Raw genomic sequence first — 17,401 nt, forward strand, 5'->3', positions numbered from 1 at the left:
TAACAGAGGCTAACCATGCTAACTATGCTAATCACTAAAACCTTAATCGCTAACATTTTTAGGTTGAACTGTTCATATTCGTTGTACTGTTTCTGAATGAATAAGCTGACTCTCACAAAAGACTTTTTACAGTGTAAGAAGGTGAATGTTATTATTGTGCTAGGTGTCATCTCTACATTGCTGTTAGCCTAATGGGTTTAAAGTTGTTAGCAAGCACTGAGGTGTGAATTATTCAAAGCTAGTGTTGGTAGGTCGGGATCCAGAAGTTAAATAATGCAGACTCCATTGTTTTATGCGAATATGGCACTTACTCCATTGTGTTGGAGGTCTTCGTGTGTGTACTGGGTTGTGCGTAAGAGTCGATGTGTTTGAAGCATGCCATAGCTTGCCAAGTGGTCTCTAACTCTTTGCCTTGCCAAATCAGCTGTGCTCTCTCTCTCTCTCTCTCTGATGTCTCTGTACTGGGAGCTGCTCTCCTATCTATTTTTATCCAGCCTTGTATCGCGGCATGTGTGTCCCAGAGATCTCAACATGAGAGAGGAAGTGAGCAGAGACCCTTCACACTCTTGTCAACCATTCATTCCCATCACTCGCTCCTGTTCCTTAACTTCCTCCTCAATCATTAGTTGTCAGCGTTTCTCGTTTAACCTCACCTGCACTCTCGTTTTCTCTCAAACCTCCTTTTAGGTCAACCTGAGGAAATTTATGGAGTATATCCAGCATCATCAGGTGGACAAAGTCTCCAAGATGTTGGAAAGAGGGTTGGACCCCAACTATCATGACCCTGAAACTGGTGGTATGGGATGCCATATCAGATAAACTCCAAAATTTAATATAAATGACTATTCAGACTTTGTCTCCCAGCTATGCTTCCAAATTGATTACTACAACATTATATATGTTTCCTTTTAAATCAAGGTATAGTCTGACCATTACATTGTATTTCAACATACTTACTCACCATGATTTAATCCCATAACCATATCCTGTGTTGCATTGCATGTGTTATTAGTAATACACCAGTACCATTAGCGATGATTCTCTCTTTTCGTCCATTAACGGATATGATGGCACAGTTATAAACCTGTACAATGCTAAAAGTATACCGCAACTCTATATCTATAGTTTATATATTCTTGATATATAATCTATGTGTTCTGCTGCAAAATAAATAGGGTTTATTATGTAGGTTTGTATTTTATTATATTTATATACACTATTATTAAACAATTTGGAGTCGGTAAGATTCTTAATGTTTTCGAAAGAAGTCTCTTATGTTCACCAAAACTGCATTTGTTTGATAAAAAAGTAAAAGCAGGAATATTGTGGGGGTGGAAAAAGACAGTTTCTTATTTTAATGCATTTTAAAATGTAATTTATTCCAGTATTTGCAAAGCTACATTTTCAGAATAAATTATTCCAGTGGCAAATGATCCTTTAGAAAGCCTTCTAAAATGCTGATTTGATACTTAAGAAACATTTCATATATTAATTAATTATTAATGTTAAAAACAGTTGTGCTTCTTAATGTTTTTTGTGAAAATCACATTTATATGTACAGTATATAATTACTGACCCCAAACTACAAGGTATTTATATTTTTCATTCTTTATATTCACGTTTACGTATATTTAATGTCACAAATAACACATTATAAACACAATGTAATTTATATATTACTTTGTTATATTGTTTTGCCCAGCTGTGATGCCGAGTTTCCAATAGAGTTCAATATTACACATTTAATTCAATGTATTGTTTTGATGAAACACAAATAGAAAGCCTTTTAAAATGCTGATTTGAGTAAGAAACATTCATATATTTTAATTACTAATAATGTTATTGTTTTGATGAAACACAAATCCCTCGACTAATATCTTATTTTTTATTAAGAGAAATTTACCTAATGCATTTTAATGAACTTGTTTTTGTGCTTCTGGTCCGCAGAGACACCACTAACCCTTGCGGCCCACCTGGACAATATGGTGGAGATTATAGTTACGTTAAAAACCGGCGGCGCTCATCTAGATTTCCGCTCTCGAGATGGGATGACTGCCTTGCACAAAGCAGCCAGGGCAAAGAACCAGATAGCTCTTAAGGTAATAAATGAGTTTACGGCTGTGTTAGAGCGATCCTCTTTTTTTGATTGTCTTGTTGTTTTTCGTAAGAACAACTGCTGCTGACCTGAAACACAGCAGTACAGTGACATCTTACAGAGTCTGCAATGCATTTATTACTTTGACAGATTGCACTTTTATTCAAAGCGCACTCTGATTTGTTTATTTAAAAATGAATCACTAATTAAGTTTTTTTTTTCATTATTTCATTGTTGCTTTCTTCCCTTGACAACAATTGGATATAATACTGCTGATGTACCACTGTTTTGTGCCCTGAATATTATAAAACACAATTTCCTGTCTGGCGTTGCTCTTGCAGTATATTGCTTGCTGGTCGTTTATTTAAAAAGGCTTCATGCAGAATCTTAGTTTATGTCAGTTCGAAGTGCTAGAGCCATAGATTTCCTATTTTCATTACTGAGTGGCTGGGTTTCGTGATTTTAGAAGGAAAAAGTACTTGTAGTTCATTTAGTTACGAAACGAAAAATGTACTTATGAAACTGCTTGACTGTGTAAAATTGAATAAGAAATCTCAAAGGAATTATCTAAAAAACAAGCACATTCAGGCATATATATGTTTTGTTTTACATACGTGTTTTATAATATTTGTTAAGTCAATGTTTAATGATTGGTTATAATTCAATATACTTTTTCTGATATACAGTGCTGTTCAGAAGTCTGGGGTCAATGAGAGATATATATTATTTATTTTTATTTTATTTTATTATTTTAATAAAGAAATGAATACAGTGGATGCAGTTCAGCAAGGATGCATTCAATTAATCTACAGTGACAGTAAATATGTTTATTAAAAATAATACAATTTCTAATAAATGCTTGTTTTGAACATCCTGGTTTCCATAAGAAAAAAGAAATGTTAAGCAACATAGCTTTAAACATTGACACCAATAATGTTTATAGAGCAGCAAATCAGCATATTAGCATGATTTCTGAAAGCTCATGTGACACCAAAGACAGGAATAACAATGCTGAAAATCTAGCTTGCCTTCATAGTAATAAATTATATTAAAATAGAGTACAATAATTTCTGTTCAGACAACATCCTGGTGTATTTTTGCCAAGGAAATGCAGCCTTGCTGAGGTTTAAGGCCTTTTTAAAAAACAAAAAGAAAACTCGCCAACCCCAAACTTTTAAACAGCGGTGAAAAGCTACTTTTTACTATGCCTCGTCGCACGTGGACGTTAAAAAAAGCTGATAAAAGTCCCAGCACACAGTCCCAAACCCATCACTAGCGGCTGCTACGTGAAAAGCAGCAGACAAGAAAAAAATAGTCCTTTTTTATCCTTTAAGACCCTTTCGGAAAAAAAAACAAGGCCCGGCTGAAACATAATCATAATATCACATTTGGCGCGTTTTCCTCTCTGAAGGAAACCTAATCCTCTTTTCTCTCCGCAGACTATGCTGGATTTGGGAGCGTCTCCGGACTATAAGGACCGGCAGGGCTTGACTCCGCTCTACCACACGGTGACCGTCGGAGGAGACCCGAGCTGCTGCGAGGTCCTTCTGCGAGCCCATGCCAGCGTGGGATGCCACGACGAGAACGGCTGGCACGAGATCCACCAGGTGCCGCCGCCCTTCACGTTACAAGCGGTTACCTGGTGACAGTCAATAAAAAAGCTTTCTGTTGAGCTCGGGGGTGATGCATGCGTCAGAGGAGTTTATAATAGGGCGGCCTTGTTCAATTAAGATCAAACCAGTTGTCCGTCCGTTGCGAAGGGCGTACTGACATCTAGTGTTGTGACAGGTGGACTGCAGGATGCCTGTCAAGTTGTTTCCGTGGTGTTTTTGAACTGCTGGGAAAACCAAAAAAAAAAAAAAAAAAAAAAAAAAAGGCTGCATGTTTGGTTTACTTTTAGAGAAATATGAGATGACAGCGTACCGAGTGCTTAATAATGTTTTTATGACCGCCGCATGAATTTTTAAGGGCTCGCAAAAGCTTCTCTTTCGGCGGGAAGCGTTGTGAAACTCATTTGCTCATTTTTCTCAGTGAAGTGATACGCTTGTTTTTGTTTGTCAGGCTTGTCGTTACGGCCACATCCAGCACCTGGAGCACCTCTTGTTCTACGGAGCTGACATGCATGTGGAAAATGCTTCTGGGAACACGGCGCTCCATATCTGCGCCTTGTACAAACAGGTACGCGCTCGAACTGCGCCTTTAATGATCCGGAGTCGGCTCCGTTTAAAAAGTCAATAAACAGAGGTTATTGGCGCCATGCGACAGAATACACTGTCAATGGGAGAATATAAAAAAATGTTGTTTTCTCTTTGTGGATCAATAGCGTTTCGAGGGAAAAATCGATGGCCCCAGGGAAAGAGAGCTGAGATTGAGCGCAGCAGGGAATCTTCTGGATTAAACTGTAAAAGAAATGTGTTTCGTAACTTTTAACTACGACTTTTCCCTCAGCAAATTCTTAATTTGCTGCTTATTAATAGTGAGGTAGTTGTTAAGTGTAGGTGTGTAGGTGGGATTAGGGATAAGGTAATGTGGAATAAGACATTAATATGTGCTTAATTAGTGTTAATAAATGGCTAATATTCTAGTAATGCATGCTAATAAGCAACTAGTAGGCGTAACCGTAAAATAAAGTTTTACCAAGAGTGTTTTGGTAAAACAAAACCAAAAAACTAAGCGGTTCACATTATAGAACTAGTGTTAACTGAAAAAAAAAATGGTATTATAGTATGATTTATATATAAAAGTCGGTATATATAGGAGTAGGATGTTCAAGTATATATATATATATATATATATATATATATATATATATATATATATATATATATATATATTTGAACATCCTACTTATATATATATATATTTGTGGGGGTATTATTATATATATATAAATATATATATAATGGGGTTGTATCGGTCCTGTGGCTAATTTCACACACTGATTGTAAAATGTTTTTGTTCCATATAAAAATGGCGTATTGAAAGACTTATTATTTGTGCTATTATTTTGTTATCTGAAATTAAGCAACTATGGTCAATATTGATAAAAAAAAAAAATTAGGCAAATGTTTTTTTGGCAGTTTTAGGTCCGACATGGATAAATAATATTTGTATTAAGAAAAAATAATAATGATATTCAGAAAGGATGGATACAAAGCCATACATGGATATTTTTTGTTTTATTGCTGGAATTATAAGGGCATTCTAATTTAAGACGTGTTTGTATTTGTATTTTTTTGTTGGACGTCAGCTCTCCTATTGTCTCTCAGTCTCTCACAGTCGCACAGCACAGTATGTCAGAGGAATGTATTTAAATTCTAATCGAGATGAATTCACACCTTCTTGCTTTTTAACAAATTTCAGAACCATGACAAAACTGACAAGGAGCTTGTGCGCGTGTGTCATAGTATCGAGTTCCGATTGGCCGATCGTCGTCATCTAATTTGTGAATTAACACAGCTAGACAATGTTAACATTTCATGTGCATGATGAGTTGCGAGGTGTAGCTGGACACAGATGTTACGGCCTGTCTCCGCTACGTCCGCTGTCCAGTGCTAATCTCTCGAAGCAGAGATCGTCGTCCAGACCACACCAAAATCCAGCAGGCACAACAGCAGGTGTGGAGAAACCCTTTAACATAATTCTCCACATTATGACCGTTCTGGATGATGAAAACCATACTACCAATCAGCAATGTGTTGCCTCTCCTTGGGACAATGTTAATGGATCAAATCTCCATGCTCAAAACTAAACTAAATAATCCAAGAAACTCTCAACAAAACATATATATATATATATATATATATATATATATATATATATATATATATATATATATATATATATATATATATATATATATATATATATATATATATATATGTGTGTATTGTTGTTTTATGGGGCTGAAATGATGCCAGGTTCATTTGTATAAATGCCAACGATGATGGACTGCCACTATAATTACGCTGGTCATTATTCATCATTGTCTCCCATTTTATCCAAGCTGAACTGGAATAAGCTGGAACACTCATGACTATTAGCACCAGCATTCAGTGTTTATGAATGGACAACGGCCCATTACGTTCACGACACTAAGCAGCCAGGCAGATAATCACCTTATGTTTCCTCTGTGGGAGATCTAGTCTGCTCCGTCGGCTCAGGGTCACAGCATGGGCGCCATTGTCTGCTGGATCTGCTACTGCTAGCAGAATTCACTGTCGCTCCGTATATAACATCATATTCCTGCTGTGTCTTAGGCCGTATTGATCCCGCAGCCGCAGCGTACACCACTTTTTTATTGTTCTTTTGTATCCTTCTAGGAAAGTCTCATATATGAGATCTGAAAAATAAAGGCAGAGTTTATTAAAGTGTATTTTTTAAGATTGAACTGTACATCTGTCACTCACAGTGACAGATGATATAAATATAAATACAAATTCTATTTATTCTAGGTATCACCTAGAGCTAAGGTAATAAACTCGAAAACTTTGATTTTTTCGCATTTAAAAAAAAGGAAAATAAGAAATAAATATATTAATATACATACAATCTTTATGAAAACAGTTAAATTCAGAAATTTTATTTTTCATTATTTATAGAAATGTTTTTAAACCTGAAAACAAACATAATTTTAGGATTGTAGGTCCTAATGAAATAAATTTAGTACAGATAAATACTAATTTAGTATTAATTAGATTTTTGGCAAATTTCCATGAATACATACATATGAGCCAAAGACGTCAAGAGGTCCACATCAAAATAAATTCCCAAAAGTGATTTTATGTCCATAGAAATCACATTAAATGCAAGTAGTGTCTACTTTTAAGGTTTCAAATAGTTTTTGAAATAACATAATTGGTTGAAATAATGTCATTCAGTATAACACAATATTTTTGTCAATTCAAACAACATGTATAAATTAAAACCCCCCCAAAAACAATTAATTTAAAAAGAAAACAACTTTTTTTGGGGGGAAAAACAAACAAAGCAGTATTACTTATTACTGTTATTATGGTTTAACCCTTTTTTATGCTCGACCCATATATGTTTGAAAAAATATGTGCGTCTAAGTATGTGTTTGAATGCGTTTTGCAATTAGCATTATTGTAATGTTACATGTATATTAAATGTGTATTTAATATTGAAACAAAAACAATTACAGGATCCTTTTTTTTAGGACATTGAATAATTTCTAGGAAATGTATTATTATTATTATTATTACTTCTTGAATAAATCCAAATAATTTATTATTAAAAAATAAATCCAATGAATATATTGACCACGAAAACAAACTTCTGTCTTCTTTTATAGCTTTTCTGAGTACGGCTTTGAATGGCTGATGCCTTTAAATGCACTTGAAACAAATCACACTTGTCCTCCTTTGATCGTATGATTAATCATATAAAGACACTAAAAATAAAGTTTATTTCAAGGTGCGAAAATGGCTCTCGGTGACAAGTGTCGTGTATTGATCTGTGCAGGCTCTCGAGTTCACTGCCGGTCGCATACGGCGCCGTGTTCACCCTGAGCTGACCAGTGGGGTCGTTATTCGAAGCACACATCTGTAATGATCGACCGCAACCAGCTGTTGAAGTCGACGCTCGGCTAGCCTTTGGCGAAAGATGCTTCATTTGTCTCATTGTAGGTTCTCGAGCCTCAGTCGTTTGCGATTAAACCCCGATTGCGCCGATCCGTCACCATGTCAACGTAACTGGTGCCAAAACGCAGGCCGGGGATATTTTCATGTGCGGGGAATAGAAGCCGCATCCTCACATGTGATTATGTCTCATATACAAGGGCTGGCAGCAGCTGTGAAACTAGTATTAGAAGGAAGGTAGGAGGAGAAGGCTATGGAGGTGTGTGTATGTGTGTGTGATTGTGTGTGTGTGTGTCGGTTTAGTGGTGAGGCATTCCGTGGGTGGGCTGTTGAATCCAGCTGGATATAGTGGGCTGGAGAGCTACAGAGCCCTGGATCTCTCTCGCTCTCTTTCTCTCTCTTTCTCTCTCTCTCTCTCGCTCTCTGTGTTTCTGCTTTTGGTTCTCACATTCACTTTCACACATGCACATAGGCAACGCTGCAGAGACCCCCTCTCCTTTCTCTTTGGGTGTAGACTTTGCTGTAGCGTCACACTTTGTATTGGACTTCACAAAGCTGAGGGCGAAGTCTGTCACTTTTGGATCTGGGTGAGGCGGGATACCTTGTCACGTGTCTAATTTTGCTCTTAGAAGATCGAGAATCAGATAGTAGAACATTTACTTGAGTTGGATCCCACTGAACTGATTTCTCTATCATCTGCTTTTCTTCTGAAGGAAAAGTGTGCCAGGGTTCTTCTGGTTCGGGGAGCCAGCAAAGACGTCAAGAACTACCGAGGACAAACGCCCTTTCAGGTACAACGAGCTTGTTGCTTGGCTTTTTTTTGTAACTCAAAACTATTTCCTCATATAAACTTACTTATGAATTTTAGAATATTTGATTGGTTTAGGGTGAAATAAAAATGACCACAACCGCAGGCGCCGAACGAACTTGTGTGTGTTTGTTGCTCAGAGTTCTTAATTAATTAGACGGGATGCCACGCGAAAGCACTGACATTACGTAAGACAGCACTCAGAGAACAATGAGTGAGCGTGAGAGTAATTAATCATTTTATTACGTTTGTTTGCATGGGTTTTTGGTAGCTTCAGATAATTAGGAGTTCGATTTTAGAGCGAGGGAAACAACGAACGTCAAATCAGTTTTTGTTGTTTTCTTAAACGCTTTAGTTGCTTCGAAGAAAAGTCTCTGGTTATTTTGTTTGTTTACTTAAAGAGTTTCTTTCTCAAATGTCAGATTGTGACATTCAGTTGCTTGTCTGACAGCAATGGACATGATCCAAGTCTGTGGCCATGGGCTGATGAGAGCGTTGCGTTTACTGTTCAGTGGCCTTCAATAATGACTGTGACTGCAGTGCCACTAGTCATTAGTGATTATTATTAGCAATATAGTTTAAACCGAAGTCATATTTGTGCCAGTAGTCATTAGTGCATTTTCTTAGAATTATAGCCAAAACCAATTATAGCCAGTAATTTTTATGGCGATAGTCGTAAGTGCATATTGTCACAAACGGGAAATTAAACAATGTTCTTACAGAAACATATTAAATCACTAAAAAGTAAAAAGTAGAAGACTTAAAAGGATAGTTTACCCAGAAATGAAAATTCTGTCTTGCCCTCAATTTCTTCCAAACCAACACACGTTTGGATTCTTGCTTAAGAGGATATTCTGAAGAACAGTTGATGGTAACATCAAGATCCATAGTAAAAAAAATATATAACCCTATATATATATAATATATCTTTTGTGCTCAAGAGAAGAAAGAAACATTTTAATCAGATAAATCAGAGACAGATTAAATAATTTACAGTAAATAAATTGCAAGTCTTTAACATTTAGACTTTCCTGCTGAATAATAAATACACCTGTTTTGAGTTGTGATGCCAAAACGTGATATTTGTAGTAATGTTAAATTAATGATAAATTGATTGCTTTATTAGTGACAACATTCGGTTTATAGTGTAGTTATTAATGCTTATTGTTAAAAATATATTCGACTTGACTAATTTTGTGTGCAGAAAAAGAGCATAAAGAGTTTCTGTTAAATTTTACATAATTATGCATTAAGCAGAACTAAATGAAGCATTAACATAATTTTTTCTTTTTTCGCGTAGGCTAGTAATTATTTTTAAACAGATTTCTCTTTGTTTGGATTTTAAAGTTCGTTTTTTACGCTCTAAATTGCCAAAACACCTCTAAAAATGAGGCGTTGTGTAAAAGCGAAAATTTGGCCCACTGAGACTGAATTTCTGCGCACATAAGACCTCACGTTGTGTCAATCACGTTTGCACACTACCTCCAAAAATTTTGTCTGTCATAGGTTTAATTTTCTGCGTTTTTTTGCATCCACAACAAGCATTTTGATAGGACAGGATACCGAATTATATTGAACTATATTATTAGACTCAGTGTGCAAGGACCTCTATTTACACAAACAACAAATGAAGTACTTCCAGCTCAAATAAAAATATTTAACAAATGACACACATGCAAGTTTACAGGACAGAGGAACAATTATGATACGGCAGCTTATAATATTTCATTTATATGATTGATTTTGCATTGCGATATACTGTATCACAATAGGAATATTTTAAGATCCAATCTTTTAAGTACCCACTTCTAATTGCGTTTTTTGATTATTTTGAGTTCAGTTGCTATTAAAATCGCTTAATCCAAACCCATAATCCCCACCCCTCATATCACTATCATAATGAAGTGAATTATTAAAGCTTCAAAGCAAATGCTGATAGCAAAATAACACGTACAGTAAACCCTTTAATAGCAAACACGCCAACATCAGTACTGTACTAAACCACCCACATAATGAAAGCTTAACCCTTTGAAATACATCCTCCTCGACAGAAATATCCACATCCTTTTTTTGCTCTTCGCCACATTGCGTTTTTATTCATAGTTTGATTTCACAGCGCACAGACCTCTTCATTCAGCAAAAGCCTGGCATGTTTTTAGTTTATGTTTAAAGTTTAAACCTCTTTTCCTGCATTCGATGCAGCAGAGCGGAAAAATACTTGGTTTGGATGTATGCCTTTACAGTAATAAAATATGTTGTTGTTCGTGCCTCCAGGAAAACTGTGGCTTTTATTAGCAAGATGGCACATATCGCAACAGTAATCCAATGGCAAACCTCCAAAAACATTCAAATAGCGCTGAGATCATTAGTTTTGCAGTCGGCTCTACAGTCAAACGCATCAAGTCAAACATTAGCAACACTTGCCGCTACATTTAGTGTTCATGGCTGGCCTCTTTGCGCGAGTTGCTCGGTTTACAACCTCTAAAGCTTTGAACTGACCCTGCTCACTCCAAACCTGACGTAGGAGTGAAGTGTTTATGTAATGTACATATCAGCGCTCTCCTGATGCGTTGTTTAATGCGCTGTATTATTCATCTCATGCTGCTAAAATCATATTTCACGCCTCGGCGATCGCTCGATTACAACTCATTTAAGCAGCTCATGAAACTTCAGGCTCTCGGCAGGAACGCTCCGATCCGCCTGGTTAAACAGGACTTTTTCCCGGCAAAATCGAAAATGTGCTGAGCGAACTGCATTACCGTTAACCTTTTGCGGCGATACAGGGTTAACGGCAAACCGAAAGGTTCTGGTTCTTGCTTTTGTACATCAGAGCACCCAAAACAACACATTTCGTGACCTACTTGTTTCAGAATTAGGCTTTTATTGCGTCGATTGACTTACCTTTGTGGTGTTTTTTGCCATTTTAATTCATCCGACTCTAAGCTTGCAGCCAGGCACCGTATTTCATTAGAAAAGGAATGCAGTTCTTCTCAAGCTCATTATGTAAATCTTAGCAACTAATTTAGTGTAATGTGAATGAAGTCTGTGTTTTATCACTCTTAGGAATACACTACTCCAAAACCCACAAGCGTAATGGGTTACTGTGCCTTTGTGCACCATTTAAAACCCAGTTTTGTTCTCACGACCAGACGGTGACCAGACTGATGCGTAAATTATAGATCTTATAATAGACTGCGTAGCTAACTTTTTAAAGGGTGGTAAAATTAAAGCCATTAAATAGAAATGATACTCCGCTGAATGGGTAGTCGTGCTATTGGAAGTTTTTGTTTTTTTGCCGTGAAGGCCCTTTTGAGGATAGATGAAGCTTTGCAGGGGGTGCTCCCCTTAAAAAGTGAAAATTCTGTCATTTATTCACCCTCCTGTTGTTCAAAACATGTATGTACCTGCGGGACCTTTTATAGTCTTAAATGTAAAAGGTGATTTAAGGCAGTGAGTTATATATAGTTTAAGGAATTCAAATTTTTTATTAGTTATTAGTACACATTAAATTGGTCAGTAACAGTAAAGGCTTTTAAAATGTTACAGAAAATTTATATTTTAAATAAATGCTTTATTTTCAGCTTTCTAAACACAAAAGCAGCACAAATGTTTTTAAAATTGATAGTAATATGTTTCTTGAGCACGTCAGTATATTATGACATCTAAAGGATCATGTGATACTAAAGACTGTGTCGAAATGGCTGCTGAAAATTCAACATTTCATCACAGGAATAAATTACAATATTCTAAAATAGAAAAATTTCACAATATTTAAGTATTAATAAATTAATTAGTTTATTAATTTTTAAATAAATGCACCTGGGTGAGCATAAGACAATTATTTCAGAAACATTTTTAAAAGTCTTACTGACAAATTTTGGATGTCAATGCATGCTTAAACTGATAGATCAATAAAATTAGCATCTATGCAAATTATGGTTTTTAGTTGTTTGACTGGTTTGCTGACACTTGTTTGTTCAAGTCAGTATTTAATTTAATTTAATTTAATTTAATTTAATTTAATTTAATTTAATTTAATTTAATTTTGTGGCTGCAACTAAAAAATAACAATAAAAATGTTGAATAAACAAGAAAATCACTGAATGAATCTAATATGCTATATATGTTTTTTTTTAAGGTGGCAATAATTGCTGGAAATTTTGAGCTTGCGGAATTCATAAAGAATCACAAAGACGCTGATATTGGTAAGTTATCATAAACCCACCTTCTTTGATGTTTTTGAAAACAACCTTATAACATAATATTTTATGAATTCCATATTTCCAAAGTTAAATGTACATACAAGTAAAAAGGGACGAACAATAAATAAAACATTTTGTTCCTATAATCTGAGATTCTGACTTTCTGTCATAGACAGTCACATTTGTAATTAGCAACAGCATGTTTAATTACTGTGTTGCCCCGCCCACAGTGATGTTTTATTGGACCAAATTTTTTTTTACCTGCTGCACATAAGAATTAACACAAGGTTGCAGTGCGATGTAAATTTGCAGGATATAAATGGTTAAATTTATGGAGGAACACCAAATCCAATCACTATTCTGTACACAAATGGTTATTAAAAAGGATGCCATTTGGAATTTAGTATGCACACATTACAATGATATCACTATTGGGTGTTTTGAATGCTAAACTATCAATGGGGCAAAAATAGACTCTAGACAACTGTAATTATCTACAGAACAAAATTTTAATCAAGTCATTGTATGGTTCATGCTGAATTAATCGTCTGGGAATTATTTTGGAGGAGAATCAATATTGCCTTGTTCTGATTGGCTGTGATTGTGTTGAGTCACGCAACTTTCCATTCGGATGAATGAATTAGAATTAGATTTCGCTAGAAACTCGCCTGGTTAGGCCACACTGTTACGAACACCTCTGAGGTCTTGTTTATACTGAAAATAAGCGTGACCAAATCATTTAAAATGCTTTTCCTCTGCAAAATTCCTGAGAGGGTATCATATTTATTAAGGTGTGTGATATGATCCAATTATCAGGCAGGGGAGCTGATGCTGCAGGTGCAGAAGTTGTACTATGTGCTAAAGGCTAACATAAGCTAAAATAGGCTTCCTCTATTGTTGCTAGTGACATAACACACGTCATCTCCAGCGGTTCCCATAATTACGCAGTGTTATAATGCTGGTCCTCAGCAATTTGTGCCTCTAGGGCTCCTGAAGTGGCTCACTTTAACTTATAATTGTGCATTTGAACCTTAAGTGAATATACAAGGTATGTTTACTGTTTTGTGGGTAATTTTTTAAGAGATTTAAATTAGTTTAGTCTATAGGAACTCTGCCAAACAGTTATATAATATATATATACATATATATATAAATATAATATATATATATATATATATATATATATATATATATATATATATATATATATATATATATATATATATATATATGCATTTTATTTTATTTGGGTATGTTTAATATTTATTTTATACAATAATAATTGGAATTATAATATACAATAATTAATTGTTTAATATGTATATAAATTGTTTGTTTGCATTTATATATATGTATGTATTCTTATATATCTTCCTGTGAGGTCTTATCGTATCTTATGCATATTCTGCAAAATATTTTGGCCATAAACAGATGACAAATTATTTATTTATTTATTTTTTACCTTGCTCGGCACTCTCTACTCCCACAGCTCTAACACGTGTAGCAGATGTCAGTATTAATTTACCAAAAGTAAAATGCATCCGTATATTTTTCTGACACTCTCAGCCACACTCTGAGGAATCCAGTGATTGAATGCGCTCGTTTCAATTAACGGACCGCATAATCATCTGCCTCATTAAAGCTAGGAAAGGCACAACAGATTTAATTAATCATTAGACATCATTAAACGAGAGGATTTGAACGAAATGAAGTCTGTTCTGGGTAAATAAGACTTTGCAGGACTTCACACGCAATGGATGCGTCCGTATGTAATGTACAGTGGAGATAACGCGACATAAATAACTCATTTACATATTAATTATTCATAACAGCCATTTTGCATGTGCGTTTTCGCCACGTTCTTGTTATAACTTGATTCATGCGTGTTATGCTTTATAAATGGTGATATTAGTGATATTTGTTTGGCCCTGAAGGGTGTTGCTGATTGTCGTTGCACCCTATACATGATTTCATGCGTCGAACCCAAGCGTGCATCTAGAGAGAGCGTTACTCAGTGGAGCTGACCTACATAAGCTACAGACCTTACAGGAAGAGGAGACTCATCCATACACACACACATACACACACTTGCACACCAGCAGAATTCCTACTATTTCCTGTACAGAATTTAGGCCATTATCAAGTCCCGGGTTTTTTTTTTTCTGATCAGAATTGTCACGTTCAAGTTTTTTGTCACATTTGTCCTGGTTTTTCTGAACTGCAAGGCTAATCTTCGTCTTACTGACGTGCCACAGAATTGTTAACCTGCTTATTGGATGACATTGAGTGACTTTGATTGCTTTGTCAGTTAATTTTCCCTCTATAATAATGTATAATTGTAATGTGCGATAACGTTTCCAGGATTATGCGCTTTAAAATAAAGATTCTTTATTGGCATCAGTGGTTCTGTGGAGAACTTTTAACATCCATGGAATCTTTCTATTGCACAAAAGGTTTTTAGAGTGGAAAAAGTTTTCAGGGTTTCTGCAGGTCTTATATTTACCGTCGCTCCCATAGACGCTGCATTAGAACACCATTGCTTTAGTGTTAACTCGTTTTTTTTTGTAATTTGATTCAAGGGTAAAGCAGTATTATAAATTTACATATATATTTTTTTAAAAATACAAATATGAAATGTGTTAATAGTGTAACTAATAACTATATTTATTATGAAAAAAAGATATTTTTACTGTATGCTTAAAACAAAATCAGTGGGATATTAACTAGTTTTCTGTTTGAATTAACTTGATTTTTCCAGGCCTACTGGCAGATTTTTGTTCTTGTTTTAACCACAAACTATTGTTTTATTAATTAAGACTTTTTGCTTCTTAAGCAATCGGTTGATAGTTTTAAACATTTGCACAAATAAGTAAATGCTGAAGCCAAATATGACTTTTTCGCAGCGTGATCAGAAGGTACAATAAAAGTTTTTTTCATATTATTTTTTTAAATTGAATTAAAAAGTAATGGGGCTCTGTTGGAAGTTGTTTTTCTTTTAAGAGATCTTATATGGACCTACTGCGTTCCATTCAATTTCTTTCTTTCTTTTCTTTGCTTAGTCATAAAAACTCTTACATTTACTTTAATAAAACCTACAGGAACCATGCTTCCTCAGATTATTAAAATGTACTCAAAACTAAAAACGTCCTCAAATGCATTTTCAGTGGCGTTTCTTTATTTTTAAGAGTGCAGCTGGAGAATAGAGCTGACCTGAAGTGTAGATGTAAGACCTAGCATTACGCATCTTCTTTGCTACAGCTGTCAGGTTTTCCTTATACCTCTGGGTAACAGCTCTGACATAAACACAGAGATTCCATCAGCCGAATATGGGAATCAGCAGGCTTCCCGGATGGTTCAATCTCAGGCAAAGGAACCTTTGACGAAACGAACCGGTTGGCCAGCTGTGCGCCGATATTGTTTTCATAAGGTTTTGATTGAACAATCTTCAATAGTTGCACAGTTTGCCGTTGCGTCGAAAGCGTCACTCAGAGAGGAAACAGCAACGGCTTGTTATTTCCATGCGCGTAGTAGCAGGGGATCCGGTAATTACGCGTCGCATGTTAGACCACAGCGGAGGGCACGGTGTCAGAGCTTTGATCTTCACAAATTCCGTTTGCGTTTTTAAACTCCATCGAAACCCATCGGGTCTTGTTTGTTTATGCGCTGCGGCCTCCGTGCCTATATGTTTAAAACAAGCACTGTAGTTATGTATGTAAATGGACGTCCCATTTAATGCCACCAAGAGGTTGCCATGGTTCCCGGATCCACACAATAATTGGCTTAAGGGATGTGAGTTTGCCTTGTGCGCACTTGTCGCGGTTGAGAAGCCAAGGAGGTCTCAGAGCCTGGCTTATTATCGACTTACTTGTTAAAGCATATGAAATGGCGCCGATTTCAAAGAGCACTCAAATATTGTGTGAATTATGGGAAGATATGCATGTATGCGTGCACGCATGCAAATGCACACACACACGCAGGATCATATTGCATTCCGCCAGTCTATATTAAATATATGGAGCCGCTGGGAAATATAATACACCGTCTTGAGTTTTAATCATGGTTTATAAACAAGGCTAAATTCAAAGCATGACAGAGTGATGGATTTCAGCTCACCACCCAAGTTTAAACCTACACCAGCTTCGATCGAATAGGTTGAGCTCTTTGGTTCTAGATACGGTTTCAAGTGCAATTTAATGACTATTGATTTAATGAGACCGTGGATACCAGCTGCGGCGGCCGGCTCTTCGGGGACCCGGCGGAATTGTTTGTTACGTATAAAGAGTTCTTAATTGGGTGAAAATGTCTATTCATCTTTAGCTCCGCTCTGGATGGACGCAGGATTTAGAAATCGCTGACACATATGAAAGGATGTTTTCTTTATCAGGAAAGATTAATCAAAGCAACCCAAGCGAGGGCGATCTGCACTTTTCTGTAAGGCTGGGTTGTTAATGGCATGAGAGAAGAGAAGAAGAACGAGAAGAAAGCAAAAGGAAGGAGGAGGCCGTCCGCAGAGAGTTAACTCACAGGGTTTGCGTTGGGTTATTTGAAATTGGAGCTCGTTTTATTTTGAAACACGGCCATATCATAACCGCTCCCTGAAAACACATTCACAGCTCCCACTGGGAACCAGTTTCAAACGATTTTGCCGCTTACGGTGTTATTACTTGTGTGTGAGTTGAGTTAGATGTGAGAAGCT

General features: G+C 36.0%; 1 protein-coding gene across 4 annotated transcripts in view; it reads left to right on the forward strand.

Annotated features, from left to right (window-relative positions):
- shank2b (SH3 and multiple ankyrin repeat domains 2b) overlaps nt 1–17,401 on the forward strand; it is an 83,752-nt gene that overhangs the window by 17,652 nt on the left and 48,699 nt on the right. For all 4 annotated transcript variants that reach the window (XM_043227634.1, XM_043227635.1, XM_043227636.1 and 1 more), the window contains exons 5-10: nt 688–796; nt 1,948–2,099; nt 3,535–3,702; nt 4,157–4,273; nt 8,409–8,486; nt 12,642–12,708. In XM_043227634.1, coding sequence (XP_043083569.1) covers nt 688–796; nt 1,948–2,099; nt 3,535–3,702; nt 4,157–4,273; nt 8,409–8,486; nt 12,642–12,708 — 691 coding nt within the window. The remainder of the gene's footprint in view (nt 1–687; nt 797–1,947; nt 2,100–3,534; nt 3,703–4,156; nt 4,274–8,408; nt 8,487–12,641; nt 12,709–17,401) is intronic.

The sequence above is a fragment of the Puntigrus tetrazona genome, chromosome 25, assembly GCF_018831695.1.
Source record: "Puntigrus tetrazona isolate hp1 chromosome 25, ASM1883169v1, whole genome shotgun sequence".
Lineage (NCBI taxonomy): Eukaryota > Metazoa > Chordata > Actinopteri > Cypriniformes > Cyprinidae > Puntigrus > Puntigrus tetrazona.